The sequence below is a fragment of the Microchirus variegatus genome (assembly GCF_963457635.1).
Source record: "Microchirus variegatus genome assembly, chromosome: 3".
Lineage (NCBI taxonomy): Eukaryota > Metazoa > Chordata > Actinopteri > Pleuronectiformes > Soleidae > Microchirus > Microchirus variegatus.
In genome coordinates, this window is record NC_139804.1 from 36,682,739 (window position 1) to 36,704,392 (window position 21,654).

At 43.6% G+C, this 21,654-nt stretch overlaps 1 protein-coding gene across 1 annotated transcript in view; it reads right to left on the bottom strand.

The window, feature by feature from the left end:
• Positions 1-21,654, bottom strand: part of sptbn4b (spectrin, beta, non-erythrocytic 4b) — a gene marked incomplete at both ends in the record, with an annotated part of 58,644 nt that overhangs the window by 22,842 nt on the left and 14,148 nt on the right. Inside the window, 16 exons of the mRNA XM_083887040.1 lie at positions 7,363-7,509; positions 11,885-11,975; positions 12,983-13,185; positions 13,969-14,194; positions 14,287-14,417; positions 15,109-15,267; positions 15,357-15,597; positions 16,770-16,907; positions 16,994-17,208; positions 17,302-17,670; positions 18,419-18,568; positions 18,846-18,982; positions 19,639-19,789; positions 20,359-20,661; positions 20,783-20,941; positions 21,023-21,140. Coding sequence (XP_083743166.1) covers positions 7,363-7,509; positions 11,885-11,975; positions 12,983-13,185; positions 13,969-14,194; positions 14,287-14,417; positions 15,109-15,267; positions 15,357-15,597; positions 16,770-16,907; positions 16,994-17,208; positions 17,302-17,670; positions 18,419-18,568; positions 18,846-18,982; positions 19,639-19,789; positions 20,359-20,661; positions 20,783-20,941; positions 21,023-21,140 — 2,938 coding nt within the window. The remainder of the gene's footprint in view (positions 1-7,362; positions 7,510-11,884; positions 11,976-12,982; positions 13,186-13,968; positions 14,195-14,286; positions 14,418-15,108; positions 15,268-15,356; positions 15,598-16,769; positions 16,908-16,993; positions 17,209-17,301; positions 17,671-18,418; positions 18,569-18,845; positions 18,983-19,638; positions 19,790-20,358; positions 20,662-20,782; positions 20,942-21,022; positions 21,141-21,654) is intronic.

Below are 21,654 nucleotides of genomic sequence, written 5' to 3' on the forward strand. Positions count from 1 at the left end.
CTGGAACGCACACACACACACACGTTTGCACTTCATTCATAGCGAGGACACTCATAGACATGATGAATTTCCTAACTCTAAAACCCCCAAAAAGCCATCTAAAGAAGTGAGGACCAGCCAAATTGTCAACACAAGCCACAAATACAAGAACACACAGACTTTCCAGAAGGTGCTCAGCTTGAGGCGAATATGATCGCTGCAGTCTTATCTACCGACAAAGTGACGTCCTCTCGTCTCTTCTGTCCTGCCATAAGAGCATCACATCGTAAAAAAGGACTGAACTGTTTTTATTATTATTATTATTGTTTATTTGTTTACTTTCACTGCCTTAGACTGCACAAAATATTTTTTAAGTGTCCGTCACTCCGCCAAGGGACAACGGAGACGGCTAGAGCTGTGATTGGTCCTCAGGACAGGCCGAGCTAAGCTGCTCTGTGCCGGCTCACAGTGAGCACCGAGCGTCCACAGAGGCGGAGCTGATCCCCGCCGAGAACGTCGCTGCCAAACTATAAAAACGTCATATCTTAACACACACAGCACATGTTTAGACTCTAAATGGCCAATTTCTCGCCTCAAATTATCTTAAAACTGCGTTCCGTCACACAGAAAAGTGAGAAACGGCCACTGTTTCAACAACAACAGTCTTTCTCTCTCTTTCTTTCTCGGACACCATTGCTCACTGTAGCCTGAAGCACAACAACCTTGCGCAGCGACCCCTACTGATCGGGCGGGAAATTGCAGCGCGTGTCCGTCACCACGACGCAGAAGTATGAAGGCTCGAGGCGTCTCCGTGGTGACGCAGACGGATAACGCATACGCAGTCGGAGAAGTATAATGTGGCCTTAAAGGAAGCTTGAATCCTTGTCAGGGTCAAGGGTAGAGTCCTGAGTGAAGTACCTAATCACCCACTACTCCCCAGGCGCAGATTTGCACTGCCCACTGCTCTGTGTTCACTCCCCTCTGTTCGTTGTGCCAAACCACTGAATGTAAATGATTGGAAATGAGAAAAGAAGACATAGGAAAAGTGGTGACCGGGCTGTGAATCACTGGCCGACTGGGAGTCACTTCAGGGACCTGATGGTAAATGATAGACGAAAAAACTTTGTCTAAGTTTCAAAGTAGAAATAGGATCTTTATCTGCTCTGCTTTGTTTGTCTGGGTGTAAAGAAACGTCCAGACATCCTGCAGTGACTGCACTTATCGATTAAACATTACATTACACATTCAGGACATTGCCAAACCTATAGCTCATTAGATGTAGCCCTCGACACAACACTGCGTTAACACCTTCCATCGGTGGCTCGAATCTCAATGCTCAAAAGCAGCTTTCTTCCCCTCCATCGTCAATGTCTGATATCACTTCCTGTTAAATCTCCGCCGGCTTCCTGTCGCCTACAGTCGTTCTCGGGGAGAGAGGGGGGGGGGGGGGGGAGGAATGACCTTCAAGCAAGAACTGTACGATAAAAAGAGGAGGGAAGGCGAGGTGAAGAGAGAGGGGATTGGACAGTTGTTGCCTGGCAACCGGTGCAATCACAGGAAAGAAAGGAGACACGTTGTTCTCGCTGCACGTTCTTTAACGTCACCACAGCCTGACACAGCACATTTGAGGCCTCATAATCCTCTGCTGGGCCCGGGGGGGTGTCCCATTTCACCAACACTCACCTACAGCTGAGGGAACAGGAGTTTTTTATGAGCCGCCAGAGTTTTTTTATGTACACAGAGTCTTCATTTAACTTCTTGTTAAGATGTTTGAGATCATTCTTCAATAATTAAACATCAACCCCGGGGAGTACAACTAAGACCTAATACATCTGCCTGTGGTTTGTAGAAGACTCAGACTACGTGAGCTTTACAGTTTAACCCACAGGTCTCTATCCAGTTTGTTTTGTATCATAAATAACATTTTATATATATTTCATTGTGAACTATACCAGACGGGACCCCTATGTCAGGACCCACAGATCCCCATTTGCTGATATTTTTATAGAGTTATGATTCAGGTATAAAACAAACATCTATTGAAATGTCTGGTTTACCTTTGGAAAATAATATTAGGTATTACAGAGTAAAAATATTCCTTTTTAAATCTCCTCTTGTCATATTTCACATTGTGATGTGAAGTGGGTCACAATAGTGTGTCATCTTTGAGAAGTGAGTCCCAACATCACAAAGTGTGGAGCCTGAAATAATTTGCATAAACGAGACATATCCACATGAAACAAATACATTTTCTTCTGTTTGCAGAATATCTGTAGTAGGTCAGGACAATATTTCATCTACAAATGGTATTTTGATACACACAATTGGGCCTGTTGTGTTTTGAAAATCACAAAGTAAGCCATATTGCAATTTTATTGACATTTTGATTTTGATGAATTGTTCACCTAATTTCTTGGCAACAGTAAGTTGTAAAATCCTTATTTCTTATCTCAATTATCCCAATCTTATCTAAATGTGCTGTAAACCTCTCATATTACCAGATAATCTGTACTGAACATCAACACTACACTCTTAGAAATAAGGGTTCCATAAGGGTTCTTCTACAAGGGCTGAGGTTCTACCTGGAACCATTTGCTTCTGAAAAACCCAAGGGTTCTTATAAAAAGGTTCTACCTGGAGCCAAAAAGGCTTCTCCTATTAGGACAAGCCGAAGAACCTTATATGGGTCTACTTAGCACTTTTATTTCTAAGAGTCTAGCTGAGGTCTCACACCCAGTGTTGTGATGTAACAAAGTACAAATACTTTGATACTGTACTTAAGTACAGAATTCACATATCTGTACGTGAATTTTATATTATAAAAAAGTTTTTCTACACTCTTAGAAATAAAAGTGCTAAGTAGGACCATATAAGGTTCTTCGGCTTGTCCTCATAGGAAAACCCAAAAAGGTTCTACCTGGAATCCTTTTGGAGGGTTCCACCAAGGACCATTTTAAAACCCTTTATTCAGTAAAGGGTTTTTAAAGAGTTCTCTGGATCAAAATGGTTCTTACTGGAACCATTAGTGTTACCAAGAACCCTTTCTTCGGGAAAGAGTTTTTCAGAAGCAAATGGTTCCAAATAGAACCTCAGCCCTTGTAGAAGGACCGTTTTGGAACCCTTTTTTCTAAGAGTGTACCAAAGACACTCTCTGTAAGACATGTGTACATTTACTCAAATATCTCTTTATCTTTACAATAAAGTAATCATGAATCTACCTCTACTTACAAACATATAAAGATCCTGATTAGGTCTGCCAACCGTTCCATGAAACACAGATTTGTTCCATATTTGAACGATAGATAGAGATAAAGATAAAAGACACTATTGTAATTATAAGCCAGTGCAAAATCATGACAGGAAAATTTACTTCACTAATGAAGATTTGGAGTGAGGCGTATTGAGGCTGGTTGGAGTGAGAGGAAAAAAGAGACAACAATAAAACAGGCAAACTAGAACAGAATAAAACTCCACAATAAAACCATAAAGAAAAGATGGCCGACAGATAAGAGTTTGGAGACAAGATAAGAAGAGGGAAAAGGAGAGAGGGAGACAATTAAATCGTAGAATAATAGAAGTTGTTGAACCTAACTAGTGTTAAAAAACAGATTACTCTTTTTTCTTGAAATGCAGTTAAAGTTAAAGTCTAACACCAGCTTAATCCTCATGATAGCCTGAGGGTAGCTGCACATTTTGGTAGCTCGAAGCTCTGCAGTGTTTTCATCTGCCTCAGGATTAAAGGAGGTCACTGATGAGGAAAAGAGTGTGAGGGCTACACACTTAAAGAGACACAAGTTAAAGACACCGTCATATGAACAGAGGGTTTGCCAAAGTGGACTAGTTACTATTATCTGTAGCTATACAGGACTACAGTGGACATTTGAAGTTGAACTGTTCATTCTACTGTACTGTACTTTGATACAGAAAGCCACCGTCATGGATGGACCACAGTCACACCTTGTCCTTCACACCCGAGAAGAGATCTGATACAGAGACACTGTAACAAGAGACCGCACCATGCAAAGCACGGAACAATGTGTCCAACACCGGTAGGCAGTTTGTACAGATAGCTATCAGATAGGATTCCAAATCCTATAAATGTTATCTAGCAAAGAAAATTCTAAGTTGCTAAGCAACGGCAACGGAGCAGGTTTGTGGGCTAAACATGGCTGCCACATATGATAACAGAAGCTAAAGAGTGTACCATCTGCCAACAGCTACGAGACCCGGTGAGACTCCAGACTGGAGCTGGACACACACCAAACACACCAACACTGACATTATAATAATAACCTCTACTCTGTTTGGTTTAAATATGTGGAAAATGAAGCAAAAAATGTCCCCAACTCCTTTCTGCAAAAGTCTTCTTATTGTCAGAGTAAAAGTAAAAGACAGCTTGCATGTGGAGGACACCCACAAAAAGACACAAATATCTTTTTGGCACCTGGCTTTAAATAATAATAAAAATTGCATGGCATAAATAAAGTATGAAAACTTTCTGGATCCTAAATTTATCTTTAAAATGTAATTGTATAATGCTAACCTTTCATATCTATGACTAGATATACTTTAGATATGAAACCCTAAGTGTCAAGTCTTCAAGTTTTCAAGAGGAGAAGAAAGCAAAGAAACGTACTTCCTAACATTCTGATCCGTTTTGAGGGTGTAAAAACTACAATGGACTCCAGATTTGATATTTCTAGACGTGCGGCGACTCAGACGACCAAGGCCACCATTGATCTGCTCTCCAAAGTACTCGTGCAAGTCATTAAATCTAAATTAGACTCGAGCACATTGTGCTTGAACGTCAACGTCTTACCGTGTTGAGGGTTTTTCTTAAAGTACACTGTGTGTTCAGACACCGACGCGCATCGCAGTGTTGTGCCTTGGCTCCGTTCGCTCTGCTCCCACAGGGGAGTTGAGTTTCAGCCCTGCCCAGTGCAACACTGCAGAGGACTGATCCGTTTATATGGCACAGTCAGTATGTAAACAAGTATAGACTCTTTGTGACTAAAATACACAGAAAACACCAAAGATCTATCACAATAAAGGGAGTTAGACACACGTAAACTCAACACACCAGTCCATAAAGGTCCATCGGCGTCCGCGTGTCCTGTCAAGCTCACGCTCTGAAGAACTCTAACTGCAAAAACCTACCGACAACACGCATGCATGCGTGCACATAGCAACACACATCATCTCGGGCCATCTGCGGTATCACAACACGAGCAAATGTCATTCAATTAGCGCCTTCATTGCCTCTCACAGGCCAAACACACACACACCATGTGTGTAACAGAATCACAAATGAGTGACGAGATAGAGCGGCCGGGGGAAAATGTGTCACCAGCGGCCGGTCAGATGTGTGCGAACGACACACGGCAAAGTCGTCGACGCATTAAAACACAAGAGATGAGGAATCTCTCGCTAACCCAATTACACGTGTGTTGACGAAAGCCTCGTCTGCCCTACAAAACCTCCTCGGTGTGAAACCATTCTATCAGAGCGTGTGTAGAGCAGTGGTGAAGTTAGAGCAACGCTCCACTCTCTATTTTAAACTCCTCTCTGATATATTATGTCCTTGCCAGCGGCTTTGCTGTGTTCCAGTGAAGCACTCGTTAACGCTGTGGCTTTAAAACAGAGGGACTATGATGTCAATCGAGCATTGATGAAAAGCTGTGTGTGAATACGATGATGAATGATGTCCGTGCTTTGTTTATGTCCGAGGAAAAAGAGACTTCCACACATCTCTGCTTCTGCAGGCAAACTGGACGCTTCAATTCAAGTCAGACGCTTAACAATCAGCAGGATTTGCCAGAACGGTACTATAACACCATAAAATATGTCTGTATAAGTGCTTTGAAATAGAATTCTGTTTTTTTTGTTTTTTTTCTAGCCTTACGCCTGGTTCACTTCACACCAGATGTGTTGGTCGTGTGCGTCACTGCTTCCTGGTGTGACTGACTGGCTGCATCTCGCTCTCGTGTCTGTTCACACCACCATCATAATATGTTTATTATGACTTCAGCTTCTGGTTTAATCACAGAAAACGTCACGCAATATGCCATAAACACCTAATACATGGAAACAATTACAATCTGAACTTCACCTTCAAGCCCAAGTTCAAAGCTATTATCCTTCTTTGCGTGTAGCAAGTGTGAATGCATCTGTTGTTTATTGTTTTTAATGTCATTACGCTGTTGGCCAGGTCTTCCTTGTACAAGAGATCTTTGATCTCCATAGGACTAACCTGGTTAAATAAAGGTTAAATAAAATATATATTTTTATTACAGCTGTTAATCAGTTTTTAAGATGTTTTTCCATGTATTTAGATTCAATCTAGACACTAAAACTACCGTGAAAGGTTTCTATTGCTGGTAGAATGTAAAACATCATTATTAACAGATTTATTCTCCGTCTATTCATGCTGTGAACCACACGTGCTATGGAAAATACAAGGTTGCTAAACTTTAGGCAAAGGTCTTGCTGAACAGAGTCCGGCATCTGTTGCTACAGCAGCCTCAATGGACGAAAATGGTGTGCTTCGCGTTTTTGATTTGCAATTTAAATAGAATATCATGGCTCCGCCCACATATACCTGACACAAGAGGAAGGACAAAATAGCAGAGAGACTGGAGAGTGTAAGGGACGTCCTGTCCTGATAGATAGAGTGGTGGGGTACGTGCAGCGATGGTCCCCAGTTCAACTTCATGCCAGAATGGACCTTAATTAAAAACCCTGGATTTCCTGTCTACATACATCCATCTTCTCTGTCCAAAATAAAGACCAAATGGCAAAAGCAGAACATAAAACAAGTTATTATGGGACCTTTAACCATACAAATCTTTAACTCCTTAAGCGTCAATGTTTTCTATCTTTTTATATGTCTGTATGATGCACTATAATGCGCAATATGTACAGTACCTTTACATTTGTGCCACAATTTTCTATCTATAAGAGTGTTTATGTGATTATTCTAGTGTAGGACGGACAATGTTGGCAATTTACCTTTACAGAAGTTATAATAAATTCTAATTCTGTGTTACAGACTTCTTCTTCTCATAATAAACAAAGCTTCAAAGATGCCAGATTATCTGTGTTAAATATCATAGAATCGTATATATATATAAAAAAAAACCTCTATGTGAATGTCTACAATGCCACGAGACATTTATGTGTTTAGTAGCTCAGTGGGACAAATAACACGTTTGCAACTCCAAAGCTGACTGTCACTGAATACTGAAATACACAAAAAACACAAACCCCAGTGGCATCATTTTTGTCCTGATCCACTCACTCAGCACCAGAATGACCCAGTAAATGTCGAGTTAGACTTAACAAAAACAAACAGCAGAATGATATAAACCGAGCAGGACGACTCACCTTTTCGATTTTGTCCAGCCATTCCTTGTTCTGGGCCAGCTCGGCCATGAAGGCCTGGTGCTTCAGCCATTTCTTATGAAGCTTCTGGGTCTCGTCTCGGCTGCTATCTCTCGCCATTAGCATCTTCTCACACACCCAGTCTCCTAGCTGTGTGACAGGCAGGGAGAGAGAGGGAAAGATGTGTCAATATGGGACGAGTATAAACAATACGAATATCTGTTGGAGTTTTAGAAACTGATTCCTCATGTTTCAAAGATTTTGGATTAACCGAACATTGTCACACACACAAATGCTAAAATGTTCATTCAATATATCTGATACTGTTGGTGAATATTGCGATAAGCAGTAGTAAAAAGTCTGAAGGATATGAAGGTGCATCTTGATGACGTAAATGCAGCAAAAACATTAATAATTGCATTAAGCTGAGAAGCTGGAGTGATGTTTCAGTCACGTGACTGTTTCAGCGTCATCCTCCATTCACTGGCTCTGTTTCCACTGCACTTTTTATTTGTGTGTTTGTTTCCATTCAGGTTTTTTTTAAAAACACTTGCACTTGCATTACATTATAATGACTTTATAATAAAAACATGCATGTTTTCATTCACTTCTGTTGTGTGACAGAAAGAACACCAGTGAACCCCGGCGTGTAGATAAACACACCAGCAACAATCATAGTGGGAAATGCAAGGTCAAACACACACACACACGCACACACACACACACACAGGCATGAATATTTAACGACACACAGCAGGCACATGTCGAAACAGACACACGTGTACCAACAAGCATGGCGGCAGGAGATTCACATGTACACACAACAACAGACCACAGTGTCCACAGCAACACTCTCCACTCTCACTCATAGAGTAAAACCGTGCACCTGACATATCCAGGTCAGCATCAGCCCACCCTCTCTTCTCCATCCTCACACCTGCATGTAACACAACCACCTGCACCTCCATCACCACTATAGCCGGTCTCTCCACTAACTAACCCTATACCTGTGCAGTCAATAACTTGTTTTTACCGGCGTTGTTTAACGGGAACAGCGCACAGGGTTGTGGTGGCAGCTGCAGGCAGACGCTGGAATCCGCATCCTCGCCGTTCTCTGCCGTCACACACACACACACATGTGCTCCTCACCGCAGAGCCAGATGGAGACAGAGAGAGAGCGAGAGAGAGAGAGCATGGACAGGGATGGAAAGGACGGAGCGGTGCCTTCTGGAGAGCTGAACGCGGTGCGCCGGGAGGAAAACGCCAGCCATGAGGGTAAATAACAACAAGAGTGAAGGCTACAGAGACAGAATGGAGACTTCTGCTCTCTCTCCTCACTGAACGCTCACCCCAGCAGAGAGAGAGAGAGAGAGAGAGGGAGAGAGGAGGGGCCGACGAGTGACCAGCGAGAGGGCGAGATTGAGAATGAATGACAGATGGAGGGGACGGAAAAAAAAAAAAAAATCCTCTTTCCCAAAACAATAAAATGGCAGGAAGCCGAGGCGATGCACGGCTGCTCCTCCCCTGCCTGAAACCTTCAGCGAAGCAGGCGAGAGAGTGAGCGGGCTGGTTGGAGGAGAACCGGAGTGCAGGAGGAGGAGGGAAGAGGGCGGAGCCAAAGAGTGGGATTTGGATTTTGTGAGGGGGAGATGGAGATGTTGGGGAGGGGGGGGGGGGCTGGGGGGTGCAGGTGGCGCCTCCAGGCTCACCGGTCACGGCTAATGATGCTGAGCTGGGAGGAGGTGGAGGTGGAGGTGGGGGTGCAGTTGAGCTTTAAATGGAGTCAAAGGGGGGAGGGGGGGGTGGACGAGTGTGAGGGGTAAGGAAAGAGCAGCGTGGAGCTTTTTTTGTCGACGAGAACACGCCGAGCTCACGACTTCTCTGTAGCTGCTTTTGTTTTATTCTCTTCCTCCCACACTTAACTAACACAACACCCACCCCCATCCATCCCTCCATCCCTCCATCCCTCCTTCCCTCCTCCACCACCCCTCTCTTCATCTCTGCAGCAGTCCCAGGCAGCTGTACACTCAGTCTCCAGCATGCCTGACGCTGCTGCTGCTGCTGCTGCTGCTGCTGCTGCTGCTGCTGCTGCTGCTGCAGTGGTGAAGCAGAGAGGAGAGAGAGGGAGAGGAAGTGGAGGTTTGGAGAGAGGGGAAGAGACAAAAAGAGGAGGGGAGGGGGGGGTTGATAGAGAGATGAGTGGGACATGGACGGACAGAGCAGTGATTTAATGTGAGTGATGTATTTGCAGTTTGATAGATTTGACTGCTTCTCCTCTCCTTTAAAGGAGCAGAACTGGGATGGATTTTTAGACCGACGCCCCCACTCTGTCGACTCCACACCACAAACTATCACACGGTAAACATGACTCACACACTCACACACACACACACACAGCCAAAAATAAAAAGGCAGCGAGCACACTCACACACATAAGGTTTTTGCCGACACACACACACAGAGGTCTCATGACTACAAAGGTCAAAGTGGGTCACAGCCTGATGCCCCCTTTGAGACTGTAAATGAATTCAATGAGGGAAGAGAAGGTGAGAAGGAGAGAGGGAGAGAGGGACTGTGTGTGTTTTGCAGGCTGTGAGGACCAATTGTCAAGTAAACCTATCTTTGTGAGGACATTGAGTCTGGTCCACACAAGTTTAACAGGCTTTTTGAGGATTAAGACCTGGTTTTAGGGTTAGAATGAGGTTTAGGCACTCAGCTGTGATGGTTAAGGGGCAAAAAAAACAGAGTGTGTGTGAATAAACCTGGTATTCCTTATGTTGTGGGGACCCAAGTCTATATACACTGTCACATTATGGCGACTAAATGACTACAATTTATGGCGAAGACACATTTTAAGATCAGGGTTAGGATTAGGGTTAGTCTTCAGGAAATGAAGTCAATGTAATGTCCTCTGAAGTCATGGAAACCAGTGTGTGTGTGTGTGTGTGTGTGTGTGTTAGGGGGAGACAAACAGACTGAATGAGAATGAATGGGTGATCTGCAGCAGGGGAGGGAGGAGGAAATGGGGGAGTGTGTGTGATGAAAGAGGGGGAAAAAGGAACATAAAAAAAAGAAGGAGAGGAGTAAAGAGGCCAAGAACAGAGGAAGAAGGATTTATTTACTCGTAATCATCATTGCTCACTATCACTTTTTCATATCTGATACCAACATCGTATAACATCCTTTCAACTACTACTAAATCCTCAGCAGATTGGACCTGAAACCACTTACATCTGGAAATATCCAGCTGTTTCCACAACATGATGCTTCACCTACTGTGTAACTAATATTCTAGACGACACAACCAGACCACAAAGTGACTCAGTTAAAACGATGAAGTGCAGTGGAGAATTGTGCTGCAACAATAGAATTCATCAGTGGACTGCCGAGCCCAAAAAGTGAGAAAATGATTCCAAAAACATAACAGTTTGTCTGCTGAATGAGGACGATCCCAAAATCTGCATGTTTTTTTGGACTGTGGGAGGAAACCAGTGAACCCACGAAGAACAGAGATCGAATAAAATAAGCAGTGCGATTATTATTTTATGCACAAAACACAACAAAATGTGTGCCCGTCAGTGTAAACGCGTCGGCGAGTGGACAGAGTGCGACTGTGAAAAGCAAAGCAGGAAACACGAGGTACGAGGCGCTGGACTGAAGAGAAGAACACACCCTGCCTGCTGAGATCTCAGGTTCCAACATACTGACGCAGCGTCATCCATCCAGTGTAGGACACACACACACACACACACACACACACACACACAGACAGTCGCTTGCACACTGATGTACAGTTAGATACACTCTTCCACTTCTGAATTAGTGATGAGGTGCTGCACTGCTGAATTATTCAGGAGCCAAAGAGAGAAAGTTGCTGAAACTAAACAAGGTTTTTGGCCCAGAAAGAAGCCGGTGACTCTGCACGGCGAGAGAGCAGAACCTGAAGGCGGCACAGGTGAGGAGGTGGTCCACACAACACATCTGAGACTGATGAGAGTGTCATCACAGAGTCCTCATGATCGAGCCACGCAAATACTGTCAAAGTATCTTCAACTGTATTGCAAAAACTGCAAAAATAACGTAACATCCACATCAGAAACCAAATCCACCAAGTCAAGATCACCCAGAAAATCAAAGACTGTGATAATGAAATATTCCCTTATGAACTAAATAATTAGAAATGTACATGCTCACTACAATATGTTGCATATAGTAAATGATCTCAATGAAAATCAACCAGTAAATTATAGATACAAACTGAAGTGTTTTAAAGTTTAAAGACCTGATACCACTAGAGAAAAACCAGTTGCACCTTCTCTTAAAATGAGACAATGGGATTTGGCTGCAAACTGCTAATCCAACCAAAACCATAGATCATGAGTAATGTAGTTCTCTTGTGCTGCCACTAGAGGAGGACACGTGTGAAGAAAAAAAACAAACAATGAGGCCTCCATGCTCTGCTTTTCCTTGTGAAAAATCAGATCACATCCGTGTCCCGATGAGATGATCTGAAGTGGTCTCTTACCTCGTGACAGTCCTGGAGAAACCTCTGAAGTTCCCACTGGTCGTTCAGTTTCTCCAGCCACTGCTGGGCCAGCTCTCTGTTCTGGTTTCCCCTGAGACAACGGACGACACACAAAAGGTCACGTCTTGTAACTTGTAAAATTTACACGGCATATAAAGTATAACATATTTAAACTTTCTTTTCCAGCTGCTGCGCAATCTGACAATAAAACCTGCTTATGAACAATCACTGCCAGCCGACAACAACAACATCAACTACAACTGAGTGATTAAATAAAGAAGCAGAATTTACTCCAGAGCAGCAGCAGGAGAGGCCACACGCAGTTGCATTAGTGTAGTATCTTTATGTCTTCAACAGAGTTCAATTCATTTATTTTGGTTAAAATACCACCATTAGTTTTATCAGGAAAAATGTCATTTTTGATTTGATACAACATTGGATTAAAATTAAAGAGGTAAATATTATATAAAATGTCAGATTGATGTATTTGTTGGACATTCAGACAGTATCTCTGGTATCATTACGAAAAAAAAACATGATTGATTTAATGAATGTGGAATCATTTGTTACCGTATTAATATGACACTGCATTAAAAACACTGCATTTGTGTCCATGGCAGAGAGAAATGATCGTCCACTGAGTTAATTCATGTAAATCAAATCTAAAGACCATATGGTTCATCTATTGTTGGACACAAACACATAAAAATCCCAACCCCCAATCAACACACACACACACACACACACACACACACACACACACACACACACACACACACACACACACACACACACACACACACACACACACACACACACCCTCGGCTATCACACAGATTTCATGCTCAGTATTTAGTTTCTTTTCGTGACTCCCTATTCTTTAGATTTGCTGCAATTCCTCTTGTATTGTTGTGCTGCCGTGTAATCACACTGTGTGAGCTTTGTGCTTTATATTATAAACCTGAATTGTCACTGTGACAAACATGTTTATGTTTAGGTTTTGTATATATATATATATATATATATATTTAAATGATTTATCATTTAGTAAAACCGATCTCCGTCTACGTCAGAGTGAGTCCAGCTTGTTTTCGGTACCTGGTGGCGAGGGTGTCGATGCGCTCCCTGATGCGATCGGAGTAGATGTTGCTCTGACTGATCAGACTCTCCCCCGCCTCGATCACAGCTTTGATGCGGTGCAGGTTCAGCTCCATGGTGGTCGTGAAGTCCTTGTGTTTCTTTATGGCGGCTTCGACCGTCTCCACGGTGGCGGGCAGCTCCACGTGAGCGAGGGCCGATTCCTGCAAGACGGAAGACGGAATTTATTAAAAGTCTTAAAGACGTAAAATGGAAATATTAAAGCCGACCTAGACCGGAAGTTCCAATTAACGCTGTTTTTTAGTGTGTATCTGCATCATGACATTGTTTAAGAAGCCCTGAAAGTTCTAAACAAACAGTTCAGCCACTGCTGAGAACGCTGTGTTTTATTGTAATCTCGGGCTCAGCGAGATCTCTGAAAAAACCTGGTCCGGTTACGTAAACACCGGTTCTCCTGAACAACCGATCGTCCTGCTCCGGGCACTAGTCCGGGCACATCCGGTTGCGTACATTGAACGCAGAAGAAGAATAATGTCCGTTGTGGAGGTGTTTCACGAGCGACAGTGTCTTCTGACTCTGGGTCTGACTCTGGGTCAAAGGTCGTCAAAGGGACTGCGGCTGGGAGTCGTGACGAAGCTATTTTTAAACACTGTTAAAACAATGTTTTGATAATGAGTAGCAGTGCATCCACCGTTCCAGAGGGGGGAGCTGCGCTTCTGAGAGCGGGTGTGCTGGATATGTCACTTCCGGGTATTGGCCAATCACAAGACAGTTGGGAAGCCGGGGTGAGAGTTGAAATATCGCGGCTGGGGAACAGCGTCAGAAAAGAGGATTTCTATCGGTCCGTTTACAGCAATTAGGAGGTTTTTGACCATAAAAACAAGTTAATGTATGTAAGTAGACCTCCATAACTAACATATATGTGCGACAGGACCACTCTATGTGAGCTTTATATCATTATTTAACTGCTAAATCCTTTATCTCACCTGGTTATTGAGGAAGGACTCTGCCTGTTTCACGTCTCGCATGAACAGATGGAAAATGTGAGCCTGGACCAGAACTTCCCTCCTGCTCTCCCACATCTCCAGCAGTTTATTCCAGCCGACGTCGAGCTTCTGGAGCCACTGCTGCAGCGCGGCCTGAGGGAGAGGAGCCTCCTCGGACTCCAGCAGCTCGTTCATGGCCTGCAGACGCTCGTAGTCCTCTTCATACCTGCACATATACAATCAACAGAGAGACCACGTCTATAATCTGATATGTTAAAGAGTAAGAATGAAGGCTTCTATTGTCCTGCAGCAACCCACCGTCCTATCTCCTCCTTGAGGGCAGCGTGTTTGTTGATGAGTCTCTCGGCCTCCTCCAGGTCGTTGGGCAGCTGCTCGGATGCAGCAGCCGTCTGCGTCTGGACCAACCAGGTGAGGAACGAGTCCAGGTCCTGACAGAGACAGAGACAGAGAACGTTATTTGCATTTCATCCTGTCTGCGGTTGGTCTAACACTGCATACATTTGTTTAAAGTTTCAAATCTGTCTGGAGAGGATGTAAACACGTTCACAAGTCTCCCACTCTCCACGCCCATGGTTCTCAAACCGTGGTATGTGCAGGTACCGGGTCATGTGATCGGAGTGGAGCTCAGGAATTTTGACCAGAGTGTGTAGAAAATGACACAAATCACACAAAAATGAATAAATGAAATAATAATATATAATCATCCCTCTATCTCAATCTAATGATGAGAGAGCAAATTATCTTATTGGGATTAAATCTGCCTCCTGTGAAAAGTCCGTAGCTGACTTTGCTCGAACTTTTTACACCACTGTATTCAAACGTTGGTGATAATGGTGTTACTTCAAGAGCACAATATTTTCTCAGGTGGTGCTTGGTATAAAAAGTTAATGTGGGCGGAGCCTACGTTCTTCATTTGGGAAACATACATCCATGGACTGCTGGCACAAGTACGTAAACCAAACTATTTTTTGTTTTAAAGCCATTAAACAATTATACAACCACACTTATATTACATTTCTGCCAATAAACCCTCCTAAATGTTACAAAAAAAAATACAACTTTAGGTTTCAAAAGGTGTGGTCACTGGCACATGTGAAGTCAGAAACTTTCTCCAAGTACCTGTATGAAGCTTTGCAGTCTGCTGGCCACCATCAGCGAGTCCTCGCAGCCCTGCAGCGTGCTTTTAAGCTCCTCCCACTCTACACTGATACCATCAAATGGCACCAGAATCTCGATGGCTCGACCTGAGTGAACGGTGGCCATGTGTTCTGCCTCCTCCTGCATCACCAGGAAAAAATTAAAAATATTTGCTGCTTTTGTTTGTAACAGTAATTGTGAGAATACAGTATGTTCTAATATCTCTGAACCTGCAGATGCAGAAGTTTGGGCTCCAGGACAGACAGGGCCCCCTCCATGGTGGACAGGCGTCTCTGCAGAGCCATGACTCCGCCCAGGTCACTGCCCACGTACTGGGTGGCGTCGATGGCTTTTCTCTTGTCCTGTATCTGGGACTTGATCTCGGCACATTCGAGCAGGTAGTTCTGCAGGCGCAGCATCGAGTTCATCTGATCTTTCTTCTCCTCGACCAGCTCCACGATGCTGTTCCACCTGGTGTTGAGTGAGGAGACCCACAAGACAGTAACAGTGAAGACGGCTGATTTACACCCACCGTAGATCCTTTATAGAGTAAGTGAGAGGTTTACTCTTGAAGGGAGATGCAGGGTCAGAACTAAAAGACGCGTTAATATCACTGTTATGATAGCACTGATTTCTCTTAGACAGTTGATTCTCTCATCACTGTGGCGGTTTCAGTCCAGGCCTCATCATATGTTCTCCTGAGTCTGCTCCGGACCAGCAGGTCTCCACACACACACACACACACACACACACACACACACACACACACACACACACACACACACACACACACAGAGACCCTTGTGACTGTGGTGAGGTAATGGTTGAGAGGCAGACAGTACGCTCAGCAGGCAGGATGGCAAAACAGCTCGATGACACTGACCTCAGAGCTGTAAAACACGGCCGGTGACTTCACCAGTTCAGGTGTGAATGAGTGAATGAGTGATGAGATCACCACTTCACAAATGCTACATATACTGTACACTGTAGTAGGTCGACCCAAACTGAGCCAGTGCAATTTGATTTTAATGCATTCATATATGAAATTATCCAACCTCTGATTTTAACAACTGTCCTTCTATATTTTCGTTTAAACGTTTGGGTCTAGACAATAAAAAACAACCAGATCATTCTAATACAGATATTTCAAAAGGCAGGAAATGACATTTACATTGAGGCAAATATGGCAAACATTTGCACAGGATTAAGATATTTAATAATAATAATCCTAATTTAGATGGTATTTCATTGGCAATATGTAATCAGGGTCCTACAACAACGACGACAACAAAAAAACAAGAACACTCGAGAAGGTGATGAGAAGCCAAGAGTGTTGTTGATTTTTGTGTGTGTTTGTTTTTTAGTTTTGGGACAAACGCCCTGAGCTGGACTTGTCTTGAATGAGGCCGAGCCAGCACAGATGGTCGCACTGAGACCGACTCTTCATGCCAAATTCACACGATTCACCATTCCGGCCTCGTGTGGACACTGTTTGCCAGACGTACCAGAGGTCAGTGAATGTGAGGTGCAGAGACGTTAAAATTGATTATTAGTGTTTACAAATGACCTATGTCGTAAAACTATAAACCTACATGCAAGACATTTGTGGTGCTAAAATTCAGGAGGCAGTTTTATTACAGTACCTGGAGTTGAGATGGTCCTGACAACCTCTGACTTCTGTAGATGACGGGTGACCTCCATCCAGGAGCTGCTGAACGATCTGATTGACATCGAGGATTCTTCCCATCAGGCTGTTCATTTCTTGGTCCAGACTCTCAAACCTGTATCAGAAAGCAGTGATGCTATGTCACTCCTCAGCTATGATTTAAAGAAAAATAATAATAATAATCCTCATCCGTGTCCTCACCTGTGGGCCACCACCTCCACGTCCTCCAGTCTCTCAGGGATCTCCATCTTGTCCAGCCACTGCTCCTTCTCATCAATCCACAGCTCGCAGGCGTTGACCTCGCTGAACATGTGGTAGACAGCAAGGGCATCGTGAAGCCACTGCTGTCTGAGCACCGCCACCTCGATCACCTCGGTGTACAACTGCTCCACCTCTCCCATACGAACCTGCACCTCCTGCAGCGGAGAGAGGAGCATAACAGTGTGTAGACGGACAACGGAAGGACAAAAAGTATCTCACACTGAATGAAGACTTTGACTTCTACCCACCTCCTGATCACGGTACTGCAGAGGCAGCGCCACCATGTGTTTGCGCAGTGCAACGACGTGCACGCGGTGCTTGTCGATGGCCTCGCTGACCCCTCTGTGTTTCTTCAGCAGCGACTGAGTCGAGTACTCGTCGTGTCCGAAGTCTTCGCTGGACACCAGTCGGTACGCGTCCTGCAGCCAGGCCACCAAGTCGTCCGTCTCCGTGGAGAACTGGAAAAAGTTGAGCGCCTCCTGCAGGTGACCGAGACGCTGCGCCGCCTGGTCCTCCAGCTGCTTCCACTCGCTCTTCACCTCCATGATGCGCTCCTGGATCCCCGCAGTGCCAAAGCTCTTCTCACTCAGGATCTGCTTTCCTCTCTTCATGGTGTTCTGGAGAGGTGAGGCGGGATGGAGGGATGAAATGTTACAATAAGCCAAGAGCAACAAAGTGCAGGATCACTAAGCAGGAGATAAAATACTGTATTCTACTCATTTAATTGGACTATTACTTTATACAAATGTACTTAAATCAAGTAAAGTTACAGGTCTAAAGAGTACTAGTAAAATGTACCATGATTAAAACCCTTCAGGGTGGCATAAACTGTGAATTTTGTCTTCACTTTATAATAATAATAATAATAATTCATTTTTTATGGGCGCCTTTTTAAACACTCAAGGTCACCTCACAAAATCAACAGTAAAACACTCAGTCCATCAAACAAGCAGTCATAAAAGCATGTAATAAAACAACATAATAATACTAATAAGACTACATAAGAAATACTAATAATAATAATAATAATAATAATAAAAACAAGAGAAAGTGTGTGGTCATTCATCAACAAATACCAAACAACAGTCATACTGAAAGTATATTAAATTCCACAAACTGATGCCAAACGAAGCAAAGATTGATGCTTAAAACAAAACATCACATAAGTAAAATGAGTGATTTTGTACAAACAGCAGCTAGAAAACCTATGTATCAACAAACACGTTGCTATGACTGAACATATTCTATTAATGTGAAAGCATCTGTTTACTGACGTACATGGATTTCAGAACAGAAACTCCGGGTACTGCAGATATTCCAAATGCTGATACACACACACACACACACACACACACACATACACACCTGCAGCAGTGACCGGTGAGCCAGCAGTTCTCCAGCCAGAGTCTTGTGTTTTTGCAGTAACCTCAGCACGCTGCTCAGGTCCTTCCCATAACCCTGAGCTCCCAGGATGGAACTCTTCTCTCTGATCCACACCTCAGACTCCTCCAGCTCCTGAAGACGCGCACGGACAAAGTAGGTTTTAAATGCACATTAAACATTGGCGCTACAGCTCCTAACCTTTTATTTATTAACACATTTATAAGCATTAATTAAACGAACAGCGTGTGATAATGTCACAGATATTCACACAGTCTCAATCGCGACGGAATAGTACGTCAAAGAGAAATATACATTTGCAGTTTACATATACATGCAGTTTGAAGGATCCATTATTCAGTACAGGTGCAGTCGTGACCTTTTGACTGGCTGGAATTATATTTAACCTTACCTGAAAAAAGGCCCACAGCTGTCTGGACTCCTCCAGCTCAGCTCGCCTTTTCACTGCCAGTTGTTTCAGCTCTTCCAGACAGGAAGAGACGTGGTTGACACGGTTACAGATCACCTGGGGGTCACACGGTTGGTAACCTGGGGCGCAAAACAAACGGTTATGGTTATGAGCAGAAGAAAGAAAGAAAAAAAAGATAGCTGTATTGAAGCAGATAATGTTACATTATATGTTTGTTATCACATTTCCAAAAATCCATTTTCCTCTTGTGCTAGTCTAGTTTTTAGTTTATTTCATTTAAAGTGAACATTAGAAGCAGAACCAAGGATAATTATTACTATTGTACTATAAAGTTGTAAATCTCCTAATGATAACTTGTACAAATACTAACACTATTTAAAACACTGACTGTCAGTGTAGTGTTTTAAATTTATTTCACAAGTATCTAAAGGTCAAATGTTCAAAATTTAAGAGCTAACTTAACTCTCCATAAGTGTGTTTGTATAAGCGTATTGGCTTGGTTTCGTAGCTAATAAGCCTTTAGTAAGTACTTTTTTTGCTTTAAGGAGGCCGCCATCTTTAACCACCACATTTCTACTGTCGCCCACTGTTTAAAGTGAGTTAACAATGCAAACAAAGAAAATCTCTGCCCACATAAACCCACTACACAAACCAGCGGAGAGAATCCTGAAAGAGTATTTAAGTCTGTTACCATCTGCCGTCTCGCCACTAGATGTCACTAATTCTTACACACTGGACCTTTAACAATGACAGACATAAGTGTGAACATGTGTACCCTCTATGGTGGTGAATTTGAGTGCAGCAGTGTTGAGCGTCTCCACCCTCTCAGCCTGCACACTGATGTCTGCTTCTTGCAGGCTGTGTTTCTGCAGCAGGTCGTCCACCTCCAGCAGATGTTTCCCAAAGTCCTTTGACAGCAGCTGGACCTGAGAGGGAAACAGAAGAAGGGAAATAAGACAACAGTGAAATCTTTTCATTCGCTCATTTCATTTCCGCTATATTACTCCAATTCCTTGCTCTTTCCTCTCAGACTCGCTGCCTTTCTAGAACTCTATTTTTCCATTTTTAATATTCAAACCACGAAAGCTCCTCGCTCTTTCTCCACGTTCTTCTATATCCACTCTTTCTACAATCGATGTCACATCTGGAGTACACTCTTAGAAATAAAACTGCTTAGTAGAACCACATAAGTTTCTTCGGCTTGTCCTCATTGGAGAACCCTTTTTGGCTCCAGGTAGAACCTTTTTATAAAGGTTCCACCAAAAACCCTTTTAAAACCCTTTATTCAGGAAAGAGGTTTTAAAGAGTTATCTGGATCAAAATGGTTCTTACTGGAACCATTAGTGTCACCAAGCACCCTTGAAAAACCCTTTCTTCGGTAAAGGGTTTTTCAGAAGCAAATGGTTCCAGGTAGAACCTCAGCCCTTGTAGAAGGACCCTTTTGGAACCCTTATTTCTAAGAGTGTATCTGTCCCTCTCACACATCCTTCAATACCTGCGTGTCCTCCATCCAGTCAATCATGTAAACCATGTCTTGAAAAGTCTTCTGCAGGGCCAGGTTCTTCTCCAGACGGGTCCTCCTCCCAGCCACCAGCTCCTTCAGCAGACCCCACTGACCCAGGATGTTCTCCTTTCGTGCCAAGATTCGGCGAATGTCATAATACCCTTCCTTCTCCATCTCTGCCGCGAGTTCTACCACCACTCCGATGCGGTCTTCGTACGAGGCTATGTCCGCCTCGATGGCCTCGTGTTTCTTCATCGCTGCCTCGACTGCTGGGAGGTCGTAGCCAAAGTTGTCCTTCAGACAGAGACGAGGACAAAGAGGAAATGGGAGTAAAAGAGTTAGGTGCGATAAAGAGTTAAGTGGAGAGCGATAAAAGAATTAAGATTAGGATTATTGAGTAATGGTGTAGCCCTACCTGTGATACGAGTCTCTGATTCTCATTGAGCCAGGCTTGTCTCATGGTGGTTTTGTGGTCAAAGCGCTGAGCCAGCAACTCCAGCTTCTCTTGACGGATCAGCTCCTTGCGTAGGGCCACGCCCCTCTCGTGCTCCGCCTTCTCCAGCCTCTCCCACGCCTGGACATAGAATAAAAAAACGTAAAGGTTTGACAAATCAGGTGAGACCTTTTGGAACTAAATTTGAGCGCAGGCACTGACCTTGTTGATGTCTGAAATGAGCTTCCCATCATGAGGCACATAGGGTTTCTGGTTGTTGGCTCTGAGTTTGCTTTGGATGGTGAAGAGAAGGACCTCGAGATTCCCCTTCTCCTGAAACCTGAGCAAGAAAAACACTTTATTAAAGCACGATGTTACCACAACACGACCTCTTTCTTCTCTTTCCATATTCCTTATTCGGTGCATCTTAAAACGTGGAGGTCAAAGGAAAAGATCCAAGCAGCTGCCACATTCAGTGTATTGATGAAGGACACAATGCTGCTTGATGACTCTGGGTAAAAGAGGACTTTTCTGCTCACTCTGCTGACCTGCTGTGAGTTCCTCTGTAATTAATCACTCTGTGAGGTACAAACACCTGGGTGTGTTTCACCTCTAAATGGTGACATTTTCTGGACAAGTGCAAAAAAAAAAAGAGAAATGTAGACATTCAGGACCTTTGTTTTTGAAGAGAGTATCAGCAAGTGATGTCAATTTTCAACACAGGCTCTTAGAAAAGAATGAATTTGAATTTCAATGCTCATTGTGATTTGTCCATAAATGTGTGTGTGTGCTTTAAGCCCAATTTATACTCCTGCGTAAAGTCCTCTGCGTCGACGCAGAACCTGTTGTAGAGT